Source organism: Drosophila tropicalis, unplaced genomic scaffold (assembly GCF_018151085.1).
Source record: "Drosophila tropicalis isolate 14030-0801.00 unplaced genomic scaffold, ASM1815108v1 contig_1190, whole genome shotgun sequence".
Classification (NCBI taxonomy): Eukaryota; Metazoa; Arthropoda; class Insecta; order Diptera; family Drosophilidae; genus Drosophila; species Drosophila tropicalis.
Window position 1 is genome coordinate 2,550,181 of NW_027172561.1, and position 21,241 is coordinate 2,571,421.

The 21,241-nt window shown below is 36.0% G+C and overlaps 1 protein-coding gene across 1 annotated transcript in view; it reads left to right on the top strand.

Moving 5' to 3' along the window:
• Rdl (Resistant to dieldrin) overlaps nt 1-21,241 on the top strand; it is a 47,501-nt gene that overhangs the window by 2,711 nt on the left and 23,549 nt on the right. Inside the window, 3 exon segments of the mRNA XM_068291699.1 lie at nt 1,405-3,596; nt 12,750-12,847; nt 13,430-13,497. Coding sequence (XP_068147800.1) covers nt 3,457-3,596; nt 12,750-12,847; nt 13,430-13,497 — 306 coding nt within the window. The 5' untranslated portion in view covers nt 1,405-3,456.

Genomic DNA, 21,241 nt, shown 5'->3' on the forward strand with positions numbered 1-21,241 from the left:
CGACGGAAACAGAAGAAACGCATGCTTACCAATTAACGAGATATGTGTGCGACACAAAAAGTGGCACAAGAAAGCGCGAAAATCTCCCCTCAACCCATTCCTCGCACAAACACAGCGTAGACAGAAGACATAGAGAAAAAGAGAGTGACTAAAGGAGAAAGGGAGGGACAGCGAGAGAGAAGAGAAAACTGGCATACAAATCACACAAAATACGTTTAGAAAAACACATGCGAAAAAATTTATAAAAACAAAAAACCAATATAAAAGCCAAATGGCTAAGGCACTGGCCGGGCCATGAGAATGAGACGACACACAAACACAGTCACCCATATACATATACACAAAAACTCACATCGACACATATATATATATATACATATATAGAAAGTCCACAGGACAGTTGGGGCATAGACTGGGGGCCAGTTGTCGACTTTTGGAGCCAAGTAGCAAGCGTTTATGCTAAACAGAGTGTAACTGCCGGGGTTGCCAGTGAGTTGTGTGACATTTCTGCACAGAAGAAAATGCCAAAAAAGGATAAGGAACTGGCGCTCTCTCCCTCTCTTTTGGCAGGCAGCGCGGTCTCTCTCTCTCGTTTGTTTGCGTGCTTGCTAGTTCGCTCTCTGTTGTTCTTTGCAGATATTATAGCACGTTTACACAGGATAACCAGCAGAAGCAGGAGCAGCAGCAGCAGCAGCAGCAGCTCGGGCTCAAGCTATTTTTGGCTCTCTCTTATTTTTCGCTAGAGAGCAGCTCTCTCACACAGACACACTTACACACGCTATCTCTGAGTCTCTGCAAAAATTATTCTGCTCTTGGCCTGGCTTTGGTTTGGCTTGGCTTTACGTTGCCTTGTTTTGGGCTCCTCGAGCTGGCCAACGCCAACTTGGTCCTGCCAAACGGTGTTCAAACGCTCAACTGAGAAAATGTAACGGACGAAAAAGCGGGCCAAGTGAATAAAAAATTTGTATGTTGAGAAAACGCCAAACTCAACAGAAAACATTTATACAAAACTCAAACTGTGTCGTCTCTGTCTGTGTGAGTGTGTGTGTGCGTGTATATGTATGGGAATGTGAGTTAATTTGTATGTATGCGTATATAAATTAGTTTGTATGGGCGTGTATGCGAATATGTGTGGGCTTTGCTTGAGATTTTTTTTAAAGTTTTTCCTTTTTTTAATTTTCTAAATTTGTGTGTGTTTGAGATAAAAACTGTAACAAAAAAAACGAACTAAAATCATAAAGAAATTAAATTAAAAAGGAAAAAATTTCAATAAGTGTAAAAAAAATGGAAAATTTATTTTTTAATTCCAATTGGCAGCAAAACTAAACTAAAACAAACGAACAGAACAGAATTCGAATTCGAAAAATCATATGCTTATTTTTTCACGTTTTCAAATTTTTTCAGTGTTAAAATTTAGAACAAATTATTGATATATACACAAAACCAAAAAAAAAAAAAAAAAACCATAAAAATAGAAAAAGAAATGTAAGAAAAAGTAAAGAAAATGATGAGAATTGACAACAGCAACATCAACAAGAACAACAGCAACAACAGTAGCAGCAGCAGCAACAACAATAATAAACGTAGAAACAAACATAAATGCAATAATCTAACAAACAATGCCAAAAGTTAAAGCGAAAGGCAAATCGAACAATCGAACACAAGTAAAATGAGACAAGTTGCCTGCAACAATAATAACAACAACAACAACAGCAACAGCAGCAGGGCAAGATTTTGCAACGAGGCAAGCACGTTGCAGGCAACAGCAACAGCAACAACTACAACAACAACAACATCAACATCAACTTACTAACAACGATATTTTAATTAAGCAATGAGAAATGGAGCGTCCCATTGGATGATGAACTTAAAAGAAATAAAATCAGAATTAGTGCAACAGCAGCAACATAATTATAATAATAATAATAAAACGAATAACAATTGCAGCAATAACCAAGAAAACAACAACAAACAGAAACGAAAAAACTATAAATTATAACAAAACAAAATGAAGAAAATTAATCCGCGAAAATAAAAAAGAGAGACAGAGAGAGCAGGAAGCAACATACCAGAAAAGGCATTGCGGGATATAAAATGTACATTTTGTATAAGCACATTTAATACACACACTCACACTCACACACACACACACACACACACACATACACACACACACAACACATACATACAACCACTCACACGCACACATATATATAGACAGCAAACAAAATCCCCACAGGACATCATCATCAGGCTGACAAGCGGGCAACAGAAAATACGATACGAATTACCGAAAAGGAAAGGCAAAATAAAACAGAATAGCAAAAGAACAGGAAAAGGAGAAAAGAAGACAAAGCTCAATTTCAAGGAATTTGCAAAAGCGAGCTCAAAGTAATTAAAAGTAAATATAAAACCAAAAAGGAACAAATTCTGACAGGAAGCAGCAGCTAAAACAACATCTCGACTCTCATCCTCTTCTTGTAGCCGAACAAAAAGTGTCGATCTCCGTCTCCTAATAAAATTCCATCATCAGCCAAATAAACAAACTAACAGAGAGAGGGAAACAGCAATGATATACAATTGAATTGGTTGATCCTGTCAAAGCTTGTCTCTAGTGTAAATTAATAAAAAAAAAAAAGGAAACAGGAGGACAAAACCATTCGAAAGAAGAAAAGAAAGTCTTCTCCAACTCACTCACTCTCTCGCTCTAACTCTCTATATATATATATCTCTCCACTCTCTCGCAAACACACACTCACACACACACACACACACACACATAATCACATTAAGAAGGAATAAAAAGAAAAACAAAACAAAAATAACAACAACAACACTACACGCACTGAAGTACTGACTGAATGCCTCGCTGCCTAATTAATACAACCAACTAACTCACTGACTGAGAAACTTCAGCAAGCAAAAACAAGCAAAAAAACAAAATTAAAAACAAACAAAACAAATAAACATACAAAGATAAAAGCAAAGAGACAAGAGACACTGCAAGGATTAAACGAAATCGAAACGACACAGAGCAAGATCAAGAGAGTAAGCAAGGATTTAACAAGAAAGAAACCCAAAAAGAAAACAAACACAAAGGAGCAAACCTTGACTAATAAACTGCAACTACAACTGCAACTATAACTTACTTTATACCCCACTTTAACATCAACAACAACAAAAACAACAACAAACAAATTCAAAACAACAATTCAATTTTTAATGCAAAATTACTACAACTAAAAAGTGAAAAATCCACACCAACAACAACAACAACAATTTTAATTAAGCAACAGCAACTTGTATTAAAAAAAAAAAAAAAAAAACAAAAACCAACAGAGGAAAAACCCTTAACTTCCAAAATTTTGCGCACTATTAACACAACAATTAAAACTACAACAACAACTACCATTACCATCACAATTAACCACAAACATAAACCAATAGAGCACCACCATGAGTGATTCAACAATGAACAAATTCGCCAAATTGGCACCTCTGCCACGGACACCTTTGCTGACCATTTGGCTGGCGATCAACATGGCCCTGATCGCCCAGGAGACGGTCAACAAACGGTTTCACACAGTACAAGCAGCGTAAGTCTTAAAATCTCAATTCAATTTCACTTGATTTTTCATCTGAGACGAGAGAGAAAATATTTTTCACTGCACCGATATTCTTAAATTCTTGTGGGGTCGCTTATTTTGAAACCGTTGATTCCATTAATAAGTTTCGTTCTTGAGATTTTTTATATACTATGGAAAATTTCCACTTTATATTTTCACTAAGATATTTCTCAATAAAGTGGGCTATAGTCATCGGGTGTGACAAAGACCATTCTAAATTTAAACACAATTGGGTAATTAAAAGCTGAAAATATCAGGTTCCATGTCAGTTGAATTCTCTTTGGGGGCATGAAGTTAATAGAAGGACAGGCGGATAGGACCATATCGACTCGGCACGGGTGTCAAAATCGCTTTGATGTTCCGCATCCGAAAGCCTCTTTACATAGAATAAGAAATTGTATTATAATATTAAATCTGTCCGAATACAAATAAGAGACAGTATTTCTCGCCTTCTGTCTAATATTCTTTCTCTATTTAATTGTCAATTTAATCGACTTGAATGCTCCAAAATTAGGTATACTCCTTTCCAGACATGGCACAGCTTAATGGTACAGTAATAAATTGTTTACAAGTTGAAAATTTTGAAGCCTCGTTTAATTTTTTAAGAAAACCAAACTTTGTAGAAGCAAAACCGTTTCCATGGTAGATAGGATTAAAACAAATTTAAGGAGTTTCAGAAACATTTAAGCTAAGTTTGTTATTTTCTGAAAACTTCACATCGAAGTTTTGTTTAATGTAAAACAAACTTCTAAGGATCATCTAAAGAGTAAAACAAAATATTGTGGAAAATAAAAAATACTTTAAGTTTTTATTTATTGATTTCAAACACAATTTATTAAAACATATTTGTTGGTATTTCCTAAAGAGTGAAATTTGCGAATTCCACATACATAGAATAAATTTAAAGAACACTTTGTTAAAGAATTAAATAAACTTTAATATACAAATCATTGTACAACATTATTCTTAATATTATCTAATACCTCAGCTGAAATGTATTCAGCTAGGTTCAAGCAAATGAAGCATTTCAATGAAATGCTGAACATATGATTTTTTGATGTATTGACTTTTAAAGTCTGTTTTAAAATGCTCGATAAAGTATTATAGGATAGATCTTTTAATCTCTTTAAATAAGCTTTGAATATTATTTGGACAGGTCGAACTTCCCCAATGTGCCATACCCAAAGGAGCATTGTGTTTATTGGCAACGAACTAGTCCAATTCTCTGTAGTGTTCAGTGGTTGGCATAAGGTGCATGTTTTTCTAAAAGTATCTATCTATCTATTATTTCGATAGTTCTACCTGACCACAACGTCAACAACTACAACAGCACACATATGCATGCAGGCCGCATTTGATTACTAAAATTAAATTTAACACCAAAATGATAGACATAGGTTTTTGGGGTTCCATTTAAACATGGAACACACTCGATGCTTACATGTGGTCGGATCTAATGTTTGTTGTTCATTGGTTTATTTTATGTTTTTGTTTTTTTCGTCTTTGTTATTGTAATTGAACACGCCCCCATGTCACCTCGAACAAACTTTCTCCCACCTTCCCACAATGAATGAGAGACAAAAGCTGACGTTGTTGTTGCCGGTCGTCGTAGCTGTTGGCGTTGGTGGCATTGGCCAATGTTGCCGTCCGTTTACACAATTAGTGGGCATTTACAACTATCAATTAGGTTAATAACTTCATAGTGGGGCGTACGCGTTTGTAATTCGCATTAAATTATGACCAAATAATGGGCACTGTGGCATAGAAGCAATGCACACATACACACACTCAAAAAACAAAACAGAAACAACAAACTCATAATAGCAACAATAAATTTGTTTCGCTTCTGACACTTTGCTGCAGCATTTTGGGCAAGCTTTATGCCACCCAGGTGCGTGTATATACAATGACCCATCTCCCCTCCCTCAGCACTCTCCGCTCCCTGCCCTTGACACTTTTGGTTCCAATCGCCATTTCCCCACAGGAGTCATAATTCATGGTAATTTATGATTATTCAAATTATTTTTTTGCTGCAATATGCGCTCAAATGTATGCTATGTTTTTTCCTTTTTGTATTTTGAGGGGGGTTACTTGTGCCCGAGAGTCGTTTTGGTGCTTGTATTGTGCGCTAATTAGGCAGAATGACAGCGGTCAGCAAATAAAATTTCCGACTGACTTTTGAATAAATGAATGGCTATTTATTTTGTAGGCCAGATCCACATCGTCATTGTCACATTTGCATGTGCCAGTCATTAAAAATGGCCAATGGCGCGCGGGGATTGAAAAATGACAACTGCCATTCTCTCAGTTTGTCGCTCCGTTCTAGTCGTTTCTCTGCTCACTGTAATTACTCACCCGTCCTCTGCGTCGTCGTCAGCGTCGTCGGATTTGTCAGCGTCAGTGTGGAGAACTTCTAGAGTTTTTGTGTACTTTTTATTTACTTTTTGGGTTCGACTAGTTGTTTGACCAGAGTTGGTGACATTTTTAGGAGAGATTTAACCAATATGTAGATAGACCCCACTAACCCCTTTCCCAACTAACTTCGACACAACCCACTAAACGTATATATATATATATATATGTATATACATTTGGACAGTTTGTGCAAAGAAATTGCCACAATTGTGTGGCATTAGCTGTCGCGTTCTGTCAACTTAATCACACAAATTATGCAGAGCCCAGGGCTTAGTTCCTGGTTCTGGTGCTCTTGGTTGCTGTTTTCCTTTTTGGGTTAGCGCTCATTAGTAAATATTTAGGCCCAGGGTAAAATAGAGAATACGATATAGAAAGGGACCAAAAGAGAGAGTGAGAGAGAGAGAGAGAGAGAGAGTGGGACTGCCGCAAACATTTGCATAACATGGCAACCTGGCAAATTAGGCAAATCAAAAGAAGGAGGTCTTTTTACTGTCGACTGCCGCGCGACAGCGTTGACTGCGACGACTGCGATGACTGCGACAACGTACTTGAGTACAAATGCACGTTTATGGGATTACACGATCGCGTGCCACGGTGGCACGAGGACACGGAGATATGTACACGCGACGTGGCATGTGGATGACTGTGTGCCAAGAAGCCAAAGAACAAAAAAAAAAAAAAAAAAAAAAAAACAGTAAAGCCAAAAACCAAAACGAAACAAAATGTCGTGCCAAAAGTCGACTCATATATACACAGCAGCTGGTTGGATGGTTGACTGGTTGGTTGCTTGGTTGGTCTGGCTGGGCTTGTGTTTATTTGGGGCAGGCTCCATGCTAGGCTCTCAAGCAACGTTTACGCTACTTTTTCATGCAACATTGCACAGGCGCCGCCACAAAGTATGCAACAGCAAAATGACAGCCTTGCCAAAGCAAAGTAAGGTAAAGGAAAAGGAAAAGCAAATGTCCCAGGACCACCATATCCATCCCCAACGCTCACCTCCCACAGATCCCGCATACCCCGCACACGGCGGATCTTTCTTTTATGGTTATTCGTCTCTTCCTCCAATGAAAGGTCAAAGGCCACAGCGACACAGTTTGCTCACTTTACACGCTGCCACTTCCTGTGAGGCAAAAGCTCAGGCTGCTGTGCCACGCCCCGTTGCCCAGTTCTGCCCTGTGGCTGACTGGCTCCCTGACTGCCTGCTGTGTGCGCCGTTGTGCTCCACTTGCCACACAAGTGCCCACTTCACTTGGAATTTATTGATAGCAGATAATGCCAAAGTGGTAGCGACAAAAGCAAAGACCCGGACCCAGACCCGGACCCAGACCCGAACTCGAGCTTTTGTCCGAGTATTTGTTTGTGTGTGTGTGTCTGTGTGTATGGCTGCATCACTTGGCGAAGGCAGCAGCGCCAACAGCTCGCCGTCAAGTGTCATTGAGCGTAAATTGTTGTTCCTTCACATTTTGAGTATGATTGAAAATATCTACAAACGGTCGGTCCTGGTGCTCGTCCTGGTTCTGGCCCTGCCCAGCCCTGCCCAGCCCTGCCCTTCCCTCATCTCATCGCATCTAGTGGACCTACTTACTGTATTTGTATGCCCAGCCGTTGCCATTTGCCATTTTGTCGCTCCGCTTATACTCGTCTTACCTCAATATATACTTTCCGCTCTCTCCTATCAAATATTTAATAAAGCCCCAGACAAGGCAGCTCTAATTTTTTTCACATTTACCCATGGACAACTATTTTTATTGGCCTCTGACTAGGACTAGTCCCAACTATGCTTAGACAATTCCATGCTGCCTGCTGCCAGCAGTTGCCAGTTGCCAGTTACCAGTTACCAGTTACCAGTTACCAGTTACCAGTTTGCTTCTGTTCATTTTGTGCAAAATGTCAAGGACTTGCCAATGCAATTCAATTTTTTATGCATTTACCGCCGCTAACGCCGCCGTTACCCCCTCTATCAGTTCTATACTGTTCCACCCTATCTATAACTTCCCTTACCTTTAGCATCTCAATTGCAATTCGAATTGAGAATGGGATTGGATATGGGATTCGGATTGAGATTGGCACCGTCACCGTCACCGGCAACGGCACCGGCACTAGCAATTGGAATTGGAAATTGAGTTTAATTTAATCAGGAACCACAACGAATGGTTTCATCGTCATTGGCGCCAGCTGAACTGAAACTGCAATGTATCTGCTTGGAATATCATATTCGAAGAGAATGAGAAATGAAGCAAGCAATTATATAAAATTGAATCGAATCAATTGATTTGAATCTAATGATACTCTTAAAAATGGTTCTTACTCATGATTCTAAGCTATTTATGTGTGTGTGTCAGTGTGTGTGAGAACTTTTTTTGACAGGGCCAATTCTTAATATTGGGCGTGGCCTGGCCAATCTATTCTAACATGTCCAATCTGTCTGTTTAGTTTTCTAGCTTCCATGTTCATCCTGCTCCATTTTGCTGGCGGCTGCCTTATTAAGCGGATGTGTTTATTTTTAGCGACTGTCAGGCGGCTGTCAGACATCGAGTTATCACTTTATTAAAAAACGCTTACTCACACACACACACAGCCACACAAACAAACACGAGCACACATATCCCATTTTGCCAGAGGATAAAGTCGGGCAGGGACTGATGACACCCACACATAGACACAAGGGACTTTTCCTCTAGTAGAGGCATCTTTTTGCTTATCTCAAGCATTGGCGTTGGCGTTTTGCTGCTGACACACGGTCGTTGTAGGCAAGAGATGGGACGTCGGGATGTGGTGGAGGTGGAGATGGAGATGGAGGCTGGGAAGGTACGAGGATTGGCAAGAGAAAGAAAAGATAATATTTGCTAGTAGTTTTCGCATTTCCGTTTTGTTTTAATGTTTCCCCTTGAATTTATGCAATGGCGCGTGTCCAACGCAGCGTATACGTAATGGCCAAAGCACTCAAAACGCCACTAAAAACGACAAAGACAACGACAACAACAAACAATAACAACAATATTTCTTACATTTTCATTTACGCTGACCACCAGCAACAGCAGCAGCAGCAGCCACACCCACTCACATACACACACAAATACACAGAGACAAACACACAGAGACTTTTGTGTGTGTGTGTGTTGCGGGGGCGGGGTGTTGAGGTGGGTGGAAAACTTATAAAAGAACGTGCAGTGGCTCAAGATAAGGCTACAAACTGTGGCCAGCGATAAGATGGCAATGGCGTGGCACTTGAGGCGACACGTTTTGGGCTTGGTGGCTGTCGTGCGCATGACTTTGCATTTTCCTTCATCTTGTTGTTGTTGTTGTTTTATTGTTCTTGAAGCAGAAAGTAAGGGTTTTTGTTTTCTTCTCCTACTACTTACTTACTTACTTACACTTTGCTTTCATTCCCATCCAACTTTTTTGCCGAAAAGAAATTAAACGAACAGTAACAGTAACAAAGAAACAAAAACTAAAGAAAATTGTTATGTACTTTACTTTACGTGAGTGCACAGCTAATTGCATGCCTGCAACTAAAATTGTATTCCATAAAGGGGAAAATAAAGGAAAACCTCCTTTTTTTTGGAACTGCAAAATTAATGAAGTAGAAAAGAAAATTGTTAAGTTATTGCTAGTTATTGCTGTTGTTGTTGGCACACGATTAGTCCAATTAGTCCGAGTAACAAAAGCCATCAACTAATTGGCAAAATGTGAATTTCAAACTGCAAAGACCAAACAAAAAAAAAAACTAAAAGGCTGCCCCCTGACAACTGATTGATATTTCTTCAATTAGTTGGCTAACTTTCTTAGCAATTTGAACACTGGCATTTCAATTAAATTTTTATTCAGTATGTAACTGTAACTGTACATATTCGCTGTCTGTCCCTTTTATTTGTTTTTGTTATTTTCTTATGTTCTCATATTTTTTTTGCTCTTTAGCTACTCTATCAATCAATAGGCAAATATTTAGACGCTTTCAAGTACGACCTATTGACATTTTGTAGTGCTCTTAGCGACAAGCATGCCTCACATACATACGTACACTCACATACAGACACACACACACACCAACATGCATAATAGAGACTTAGGCACATACACACAGAGACATTGCTGCATAAATTATTTGACAATCTTAGTTACTTTCTTACTTACTTAGCATATTGCGTATACGCCACCATGCCACTAGCTACATAGTATGTAAGTAGTAGCTGCAATCGAAAAGTTTGTTTAAATGTTCGCGTCCTTCAAGTAATTTTTACGACAAACTTATTGACAGCACATACCACCTGGCATCCGGGTGGTAGGTAAGCCTGAACGAAAGTGTTAATAAACAAATAAACATATACACAGCTATGGCTAAATATATGTATGTACATATGTACATACTTCTATGCAGACCTACACAGACACAATCTAAAACTCAAATCAAATAGCAATCAAAACTTTTTCATTATCAACATCAAAACCCCAAAAAAGAAGAACAGAAACAGGGAGGGGTAAAAAAAGAAGAATGAAACCGCATATCAACTGTTGTCAGGCAACGAAACGAACGCAAAAAAAAAACCTTTTGCCTTATACTTATTTTCATACATATTTATAAATAGGCCTCTGCAATTTTAGCCCATCGACTTGGGTTAAAGCTCAAGCGTAGGCCAAAAGAGTGACAAGAGGAGTGAAGTGACGGGAAAATCAGAGAGAGAGAGAGAGAACGAGAGAGAGTAGAGTAGAGTCACGCCCCACCAAACAAATAGCGGTGGGGGTCTGCGGTAGAGTGGGAATTGAACCTATTCAATGATAGCATACTTTTGTGAGCTTCCGAAATTAAAATCAAATCAGCAAATCATCTATAACAATTGACTTGTGAATGCGAGAATTGTGCAAGCCAAATGATAAAAAGTAATATAGAAAATATATGGATGTATGTATTTATATACACATATACTTATATATATATATATGTTTATATATATGGAATGAAAAGGAAAATGAAAAGTCAGCTAGGAAAATGCTAAACAAAGAGACAAACCTGCGCGCGCGCATACAAAGAGACAGCGGCAGGCAGCAGCAGCTCATTGTGTGTGAGCGTCTGTTTGAGTGTTGGCAACGCGTTGGCAAGAGACCCAGAGGGGGCTTGGGTGTGTTTATTTGCAGGCGCAACTTTTATTAAATTGTGATTTTGCTCACCCACACATACAGACAAACACTGGCATACGCAAAAAAATAGAGAGAGAAACACATAGAGCAGGAACCCAGTTCCTGTGTTGAGCTGGGTCTCTGTGTATCCAATGCCCCGACTCGACAGTTGAAATAACAACAAACGCGCTTTAATAGCACAGTTTAGCGTAGAATAGACGCAAATAAACAGGCATTGAAGTGCCTCTACCTCAAACTCTGAGCGCTTGTGTGTGCCTTCATTGCCAGGCACTTGCAATAAATAATAAACACACACACACCACACTTATATACGCATGTGTTTGTATGTATAGAAATATATATACAAACACACAGATAAAGGAGCGCACACATGCCGCACAGGAGAAACACACAACACACTCATACACACACACACACACATTCATGTGGGTGCGTGTGTGGGCACCGTTGATGCCGCAAAACGAAAAAGTAGCACACACGCGCACTTAACCTGCAACGCATCGCAACGCAAACGATGTGGCAGGCACCAGGAGCAGCAGCACTACTGCTTCTTCTTCTGCCTTCTGCTTCTGCCATCATTTGTTGTATTCCAGGAAATGCTAAAAGTCCTTGCCACAAAATGATGCAGAGCATAGCAACAAACAAATAAACAAACAAACAAACAGACAAACACAAATATTGTGCTACTTTATACTACTAGAGCTATGTATGTATGCGTATATTGCTGTACTTTTTTAAATTTGCTTCTTCACAGAAACTTAAACAAAAAGCCATTTTAAAAATTCAACAATATGTGTGATTCTTTTTATATAAATTTATTTAAAAACAGGTAGGAATCTTTAGTTTTCTTTTTTACAGGAGAACAGGTATAAAATATCTTTAAGGTTTTCGTACAACATTCGTAGAACATTTCAAGATCTAAATAATAAATTGTGGTTATATACAAACATATTTTCAATTTATTAGAGTTAGAATACACATTTTGTAGCATCGGGTTGCTTTTGAGTGAGTGAACAGAATTGAATGACCGTCTTCAGTGAGTGAGTGAACATGTTCACTGAACGTGTTCCTTTTTGACTCACGCACTGTTTCACTTGATAACTCACTGAATCAGTGCCTTTATTCAATGAGTTATTAGTTTACAAACAACTACTAGTTTTTTACTCATTACAAACCAAATTACTTTTCTAAATGTCGATCTCAATAAGTTCATGAACCGAAGGCAACGCCCAGTTATACCAATGAAATTAATAGTTCTATAATTGAATCGATAGACTTTAATGCAACGATTTTTGACTAATATTAATACAAATTTTTTCACATAACTATAAGAACTAATCACGGACCTCAGAAACCAATTAAATTATTACAGACAAAACGAATAAGTCAGTGGATTAATGTGTTCATCACAATCGATCTAACTTAATGTAATTAGATATTTTCTTAACTTCGATTCCGAAACTACAAGCCCGAATAGAGAATCAAAAAGTAGATTACTTATGTCACAATAATGAATAATTTTTTAAAATTTCATACTATTAACATATATACTTTTTTTCTCTCTTTTTTTAGAACTGGCGGCGGCAGCATGTTGGGTGACGTAAACATATCCGCTATACTCGACTCCTTTAGTGTTAGTTACGACAAAAGAGTAAGACCCAATTATGGTGGTAAGTAGACCAATTAGCCAATATTTAGGCCAAATTAGTTACACTCTACCAACAAAAGTAAAAGCAAAAGAAAAGCAGAAAAGAAAACAAAAGTAAAAGTTAAGCAAAAAGCAAACCCAAACACAAAACGCGACCTGAACTTGAAACGCAAACGCCGAAAATTGGGGGCGGCATAGCCCCGATGAAAGAAACCGATATGTATTATAATGATAAATAATTGAAAATCAAAATGAATCAACTGAAACAATAATTTAGTGAGGTTAGAGGTCGAAATTAACAAACCAAAAAACTAAAATTTTCACTACCTATATATACATACATATAAGTATATATATATACTCATATACGTATATGTTAGCAGGCACTAGACAAACAATATAAGAGGAATATACACCACTATTAAATCCAAACTATTACCACTCTCTACTGCCATCTATCTATATTCTTTTATTCTACAACTTTTAACTTACTCGCTAACTCTCTACATATATATAGTATAGGTACATATACATATAATATATGTACCAAAAATATGTTATTTGAAATCGAAATCACAAACAAAACTACTGTACATGTTTTTAGGACCTCCTGTTGAAGTCGGAGTCACCATGTATGTGCTATCGATCAGCTCGCTCTCAGAAGTGAAAATGGTACAAACTAAATGACCTTTGTACCTCATTCTCTCTCTCTCTCTATCTCTCTCTATCTATCTATCTATCTATCTATCTACTCTATCTATCTACTCTATATTTCTGTCTATCTCAAGCATTTTATCAAACTTATCATCTATCAGTTCGCTCTCTCTATCTCTCTCTATCTATCTGTGTTTGGTCTTTGTTCTTGGAATTTTTCATTTGATATTTTAATATAAATATCTTTTGTTATTCAATTGTTTTCTTTGTTATTCTGTTAGTTTGAATATTGTTCAACCACATTTTGAATTAGTTTTATGGCCTATACACACAAACACACACACACACAGTCACATTTATTGTTTTGTGTCCACAATTAACAAATACCTAAAACTATTTCTCCACTGTTCTGCTTTGTATTTCAACTAAACCAAACACCCAAACAAAATCGACAATATGATTTTCAAACTACAAATATATATAAATAAAGTTAATTATTTTTTTGGCCAAAAATTACACTGGTTGAAAGTGTTTTATTGCGAATCTTTAAGTCGTTGCCTTTCCATCTTTCTTTCTTTCGAAATTTTTGGATTTCTTTTTAATGTTTTTTTTTGTTTTTTTAACAGTTTTTAAGCTGCTGCATTTGTATTGTTTTTTTTTTTCTTTTTTGGGTTTGGTTTTCCTGATTTTAATTTCAAATTTCCAATAAATAATTTGTACTTACTTTTCCGAAAGCAAAACAATGTTAAAATTCTACTTAGGTCTTCTTTCTTATAAAAGTCGCTCTGTCTAGGAACTTTTGAGAAGAAGTGTAATATTAGGGCTGCAAAAACAAGAAACAATTCAGAATGAAAAGGATAACTTTAAACCTGTTAATGAATTTTACTCTCAATTTCCATGAACCCTCTGCCCCCTAAAAAAGTTAACACGCACACACACACACACACACTTACTCTTACTCTATCTCTCCCTCGCTCTTTGTGTGTGTCTCTCTCCCTCTTTTTTCTCTCTCTCTCTCTCTCTGCCTCTGTGTGTGTATATCTAGCATATATATTTATATAGGTATGTGTGTGTCTATCGTCGTTCCCCCAAATGTCCCCTTCCAACCAACCAACAAAATCAAATCAACTTCAATTGGCAAATGCTTTTTATGTTCTCTTTCTAACTTTCCTTTTATTATTTTTGTCTTTCTGAATGGACCAAACCACAACGTAACAAAACTAACTAACTCAACCAACTCAGCAGCAACTTCAAAATTAAATTTTGTTGACTAAAAAGCAACACACAAAACACACGCACACACAGAAACAGACACACCTACTTTTATGCGTAGTTGCTTTGGTATGTGTCTGTGTGTGTGATTGTGATATATTGGCCAGCACAACAACAATAACAACAATATATACAACAGCAACAATTTCCTCTTGGGCACACACACACACAGACACATAGTACACACACACACACACAATAAGCACAACTACACCACATTTACGCCAGACCCTCCAAACGTTCACCACTCCCCACATCACCCCCCTACCGACTAAGCCCTGTCATAATCCAATCCAATTCCTTATGATATGTATATAACTAAATGAAAGAAATTCAAACCAAAGACAAATTATGCCTAACTCCTGATTCTTTTGCTGTCGTCTTCGCCCCCCTCTCCATCTATCTTTCTCACTCTCACACAGCCTCGCACTCTAACTATCCTGCTCTCTATCTCTCTCACTCTCTATGTGTGTGTGTCATTGATGTCATGCATAGGATACATACAAACATACATACATACTTACATACATGCCGTACATTGTATATGATTTTGTCTTTCTTTTTATAGGGCCCCACATACTACTAGTACCTTCTACCTACTACTACTACTACTACTACTACTATAAATCATATAAAGCTTCAGATTCAAATTTATTACTTAAAGAAAATGCAAAACAAAAAAGAAAAACAAACAAGATCAGGCTGCCAAATCGCAAATGGTGTGTTAAATCCGCTATTTAAGCAATAAACAACAAAATAAAAATAAATAAAAAAAACATAAAAATTAGTTTAAAACAATTTTCACCCTAGAGTATATTAGAATGAAGAACTACGATACAAAAAACGAAAAAAAAAAAAAAATTAAAGAAAGAAAGACGGTAAAATGTTTGTCCTTTCTCTCTTTCGTTACATTTTTTCGTTGAAAGCTTCTTCTAGAGTGTGTTTTTCGAGCAGAATGCAAATCTCTTTCGTATGGCTGAGCCTGAGCAACCTCTCTCTCTCTCTCTCTCTTTCTCTCTGTTTCTCTCACACTGTGTTCTCTGTCTCTCTATATACATATATCTCTCTGTCTGTTCTCAATGTAGTTCGATTGATTGATTTGGTTTTCATTCGGCGTCGTGTAACAAGCAGCGAACAAAACAAAGCAAAAGCATCAACACAAACATAAAACAAATAAAACAAATTAATAAAAAATAAATTAATAAAGCGCACCCACCGCTTGCCATTTTTAACTGTTTAAACTGTTTTATTGAACATTGTATATTTAATTTTGCTAATGGAAATTAAATAGCACCCACAACAACAATAACAGCAACAAAAACAAAACAGACAAATAACAATAAGATCATTATGAATATAAGTCCAAACATCATTTAAGCCGTTTTAACCCCACCTCCCCCTCCCCATCACGAACAGGCTAAGAAAGTGTAAGCAGCACTTGGGACAGTGCCTGGCCAATCGACTAACTGTATGTCCTTTTGGCTTAACTCTTTCTTTCTTGAGCTTCATATTCTCTTTCTCTTCAGTGTCGTCCTCATCATCTTGTGTTAATACCCTTGCAACTTATTTTTGTTTATTTTGGTCTTGCCATTGAACCAGAAGACTTTTATTGTTTCTCTAGCATTAAGTTGGCATTAAATCCATCTGTCCATCCGTTAGTCCTTGGGCTTTAGTCTGCAAATATTTACACTGCATTTAATAATTGATTGCGTTAACTTATAGTTTAACGTTTCTATTGATTGAAGAAACAAAAAAAGAAAACCAAAAACAAAACAAAGCCAAAAATCACAATATGCCAGAGAAAATCTGAGAAGAGATTCCCAGATAAGTGAAGAGAATACCAAAAACGAGAGGTGGGTGATATACCTACATACATATATATCAATTAACAAATTGTTCATTCACAAGCTTTAAAGTTATTTTGTAAGGGTATTAAATATTATGGCATTGCCATATTTAGACTGGCCCGCTGATCATCTGTTGTAACTCTATTTCACTTACCCTTTCTCCCTCTTGCTGTCTATCTAGCTTCTTCTTTCTCTATATCTCTCTCTCTCTCTCTCTGTCTATCTCACTCTCTCTCTATCTCTCTGTCTGACTCTCCCTCTGTAAACTTGTGTAACGCTGTGTGTGTGTTTCTGTTCACATGTATTGGGTTTTAGTCTACACTACCATGAAAACACCAACAAAGAACAAGAACAACTATCAACAACTAGTACAAGAAAGATAAACAAGCTATAAAAACCAAAAACCAAAAAAACAAAAAAGAAAAACCAATAAAAAATAAAATAAAACCAACAACAAGCAAATAAACAAACAAAATCCCTCAAAACCAAATAGCAAACAAAAATCCATCAATCTCTCGTGTGTGTGTATATGTTGCAGGTCCCCCTGTGGAGGTCGGCGTCACAATGTATGTCCTCAGTATCAGTTCGGTTTCGGAAGTTCTCATGGTACATACGTAACAAAAAAAAAAAAAAAAAACAATTAAAATACCTACATAATAAACATTAAACATAACATCAACAACAACAACAACAACAAACAATAGACAAAACAAAAAATATTATTTGTTTGTTTACTTTTTCAACCAAACAAAATTTTAATAATTTTAACAAAAAACGAAAAACAAATTGCATAAATCTACTCGTCTAATTCTTAATTTTCTTTCTGTCTCTATCTACCTATTACCTGTAAGTTGATCTGTCTCTCTCCCTCTCTCTCTCTCTCTCTCTCTCTCTCTCTCTCTCTCTGTCTGTCTTTTTCTATATTATTATATACATATATATGTATATATTAATCTATTGAAATATAAATTTATCTCTGTCTCTTTATCTATCTCTCTCTCTATCTATCTATTTCTGTCTCTTTCTCTGTTGCTTTAAGCTCATTTTGTGTCTTAGCAATTTATTCTCATCTATATTTGTTTATACGCAAATTGGCAAGATCAAAAAAAAATAAAAAATAATCAAAATTTTTAAACAAAAAATTGTTCGTTAAAGTTTACAAAACATTTTGTTCACTTTGCGCTTTCATTCCAATACATTTCTGTTTTTTTTTTTCTTTCGGTTCATAATTTCATTCAAAGCAATTTGCAAACGCCCTATACATATGTATATGCATTCATATATACGTCGTATATGTATAACTCTATATAAATCGTTAACAAAAATTTTACTAATATATGTATGTATAGCGAAATTCAATGTTGTCAAATTGCCACAAAAAAAAAAAAGAAACAAGCGATACAATGTTGCATATATTAATTGGTTTCGTCTGTTTTTATAGTTCTCAATGTGTTTCGATTGGCCGATTTTCGTTAGTTGTTCATTTTGTTCGAGTTACGCAAAGTCAAAGCAAAATATAAAATAAAAACCGCTTCAAAACTTCAGCAAATTGTGTAAAATTACATATATTCATAATCGAATTTGATGTTGTACTTTGAAATGCAAAACGAAAATAAATAAACCAACACTAGAAAACTTTATAAAGAAATTTCATTTACAAAAAATGCTGCCTCTCCCTCTTGCTATAATTCGCTCTCTCACTCTTTCTCTCTCTCTCTATCCATAATTGTTTCTCTTTACATACTGAAACTATCTCTCAATCTTGAGTATAAATTTCAAACTCTTTCAAACAACATTTATTCGTATGCTGTCTCTCGCTTTGACATTTTTCGACTCTTAATTTCATCTTTTACATTCGGTTCATTCTTAACTTATAAATACATTTTTTTTATTGTATTTTTGTTCTTTTTGTTTGCTCCCCCTTCATTGCATCCCCCTACCCTTTCCGCCTCTCACCTACAAACCGATGACCTAAAGACCCACCCATAAACCCTTCAATAAGACTAACCCAGAATCATCATCTATCTAATCAATTCTTAATCATTGACACCCACACTTACTGACACTTTGTTGGGCCACAAAAGAAAAAAAATTGAAATATTATTGTCGATCTTAGACGACTATTATATACCTGTTACTTGATTTGTTAATGGAGAGCTGTTAATTTCTCAAGCGATGTGAGAAACAGCTAACTATTTCAATGAATCTTCTTGCTGACTGTTAACTTAACTAATTTGAGTATAAACTTTTGTGATAATTATAGAAACCCGATCAAGATCTCTCTTGACCATAATTTTAAATGAAAAATGTCAATGCCAAGTAAAAGTTATTGTCCGATTTTGAAGTCGAACAGTTAGCTTCAACTTTGTTTTTTCGCACATTGAGTAAACGGGTATATTAAGTGATATTTATGCCATATTCATATATATAAATATATATATATATATAACCGTCATTTCAAACAATTATTAATATATATATGCTACTTAATTGTACTTTATTGTGAGCAAATGCAAAAAAAATAACTAAAAAACAAACAAACAAAATCAAACCAAACAGATTAAACCATTTAAACACAGCAGTCCCCATTGACAGAGGCTGCGCGCATGCGTATTTGTTAAACAAGATGAATATTGAATGAATATCCATTATAATCTAAACCGATCAATGTAAATGTGCTAGTCGAAAGTGATATACATATTTACCATTTAACACATATGTATGGCAACTGATGTGCTGCCTGTTTATGTGTTACCTTGTTTGTTTCGTTTCTTTCTTACATTGATTTCACATTTAATTATCTTTTGGATTAAACTTGAAGTTTTTACATGCGATTTATCAAAACAACAAAATTTCGTTTTCTGTATTGTTTATTATTTGGTTTTTATTGTTACTTGGGGCTAAACAAACGACAAGAATACATTTTTGTGGGCCAAATCTATTCTCATGCAATCCAAAATTCAATTTCCTCCCCCACTTCCCACAAATGATATCCAAAAATTCATTTCTCTAGATCATTTACCAACTCATTTAACCCAAAAACGAATATGAATATATACAAATTTTTTTCCAACTTTACATTTCCATGGCAATGAGTGCGTTGAAAAGAAAAAAAGAGAGCATTTGATATTGGCAATTTCCACAAAACACAAATCACTCTTACACACACAAATGTTTTGTTGATAGCACAGTTCAATGACACAGTTAATATACCCGAAACAAAAATGAAACACGGATTGCACTGAAAGCCTAGGCGCCAGCCATTTACACCCAGAGAACTCTCTGATCACATTTCAAAAAAACACGTGCACAAGTCAATGGTAATCAATTGATGCGACAAATGAACAGGGAAATGCCAGAAACACCAACACGAACATCAACTGCAACTGCAACACGAATACACAAAGACAACAAATAACCGTGGATACATACATACATACATAATATTAACATACATACATACATTGTGTTCTAGGTACATATTCAGCATTACATTGAATTTAAACACTGACCAACAAATTTACAGTGTGCCTAAAAATGTTCAACCAAAATTCACTTTCTGACTATGTGACAGAAATCGCTGAACTCCAAAATCTATCTGCCCAATAAAGTATGCTATACATATGCAACGAAAATACCAAGGCATTATGAGGACAGAATTCTGTTCGATTTTAATGTCAAGCTTTAAGCCATATTTAATGCCAACAGTAGTTCAAGTTTTTGCACTCTAGAGCATACTATGTAAAATGTATAGCATACTTTTTTGGGTAAGTGAATTCAGGCCTATAGCGATTTTTGTGATAAATGTATAAGAATATTTCTGTAATGGTAATGCCAAATGTTCTGTAATTTCAATTGAATTCAAATCGACCTCATCGTAAGACTATATTAAACGCAAAATTAGTTCCCAACGGATAAGTAAGACGTATAAATTGGACCGATAAAATCGAAAAGGGCCAAATTTATTTATTCACCATAATAAAAAACCACAAATTTTGTTGGCCAGTGTATTTTTTGGTTGTCTCATTTCTCACATATCGTTTTTATGCTTCTGTTTCCTCAGCGTCCCTGTCCTTTTATATATAGAAACAAAATCAACATAAACTGAGCCAATGCCAAGCCGAAAAGACAACAACTGAAATAAAGAAAGAAGAAGAAAAACAACCAACTCTCATACACACACACCCACACACACATAGACACATGGAATAAATAGCATCAACAACAACATCAACGAAAGAAAAGTTACCTCTTTATATATAGTACACAGTCGTACATATGTAAATTGTAAATGAAACAGAAAATAACAACCAAATCGATAGACCTGCTCACCTTTTTTGGGGTTAATTGTAATGCCGTTTTTATTGTACCCAGCCCCTTCTCAAGTATATATATATATATATATACACTTAAATATTATATAAATATTTAGAGTTGAACAAACCTTATGTCCCACTCTCCCCGAACCACCACCAACCTTAGCCGCCTGCCTTTTTGAAAAAGACCAAAAAAAAAAAAAAAAACCAAAAACATGAAACTTAAAGACAAAAAATAAACATTAAAAAAAAAAAAACAATTTAAAGAACAGATTTAGTTTTGTTTTAAATTCTGATAAAATATATGTAAATGAACTTTTATGATTT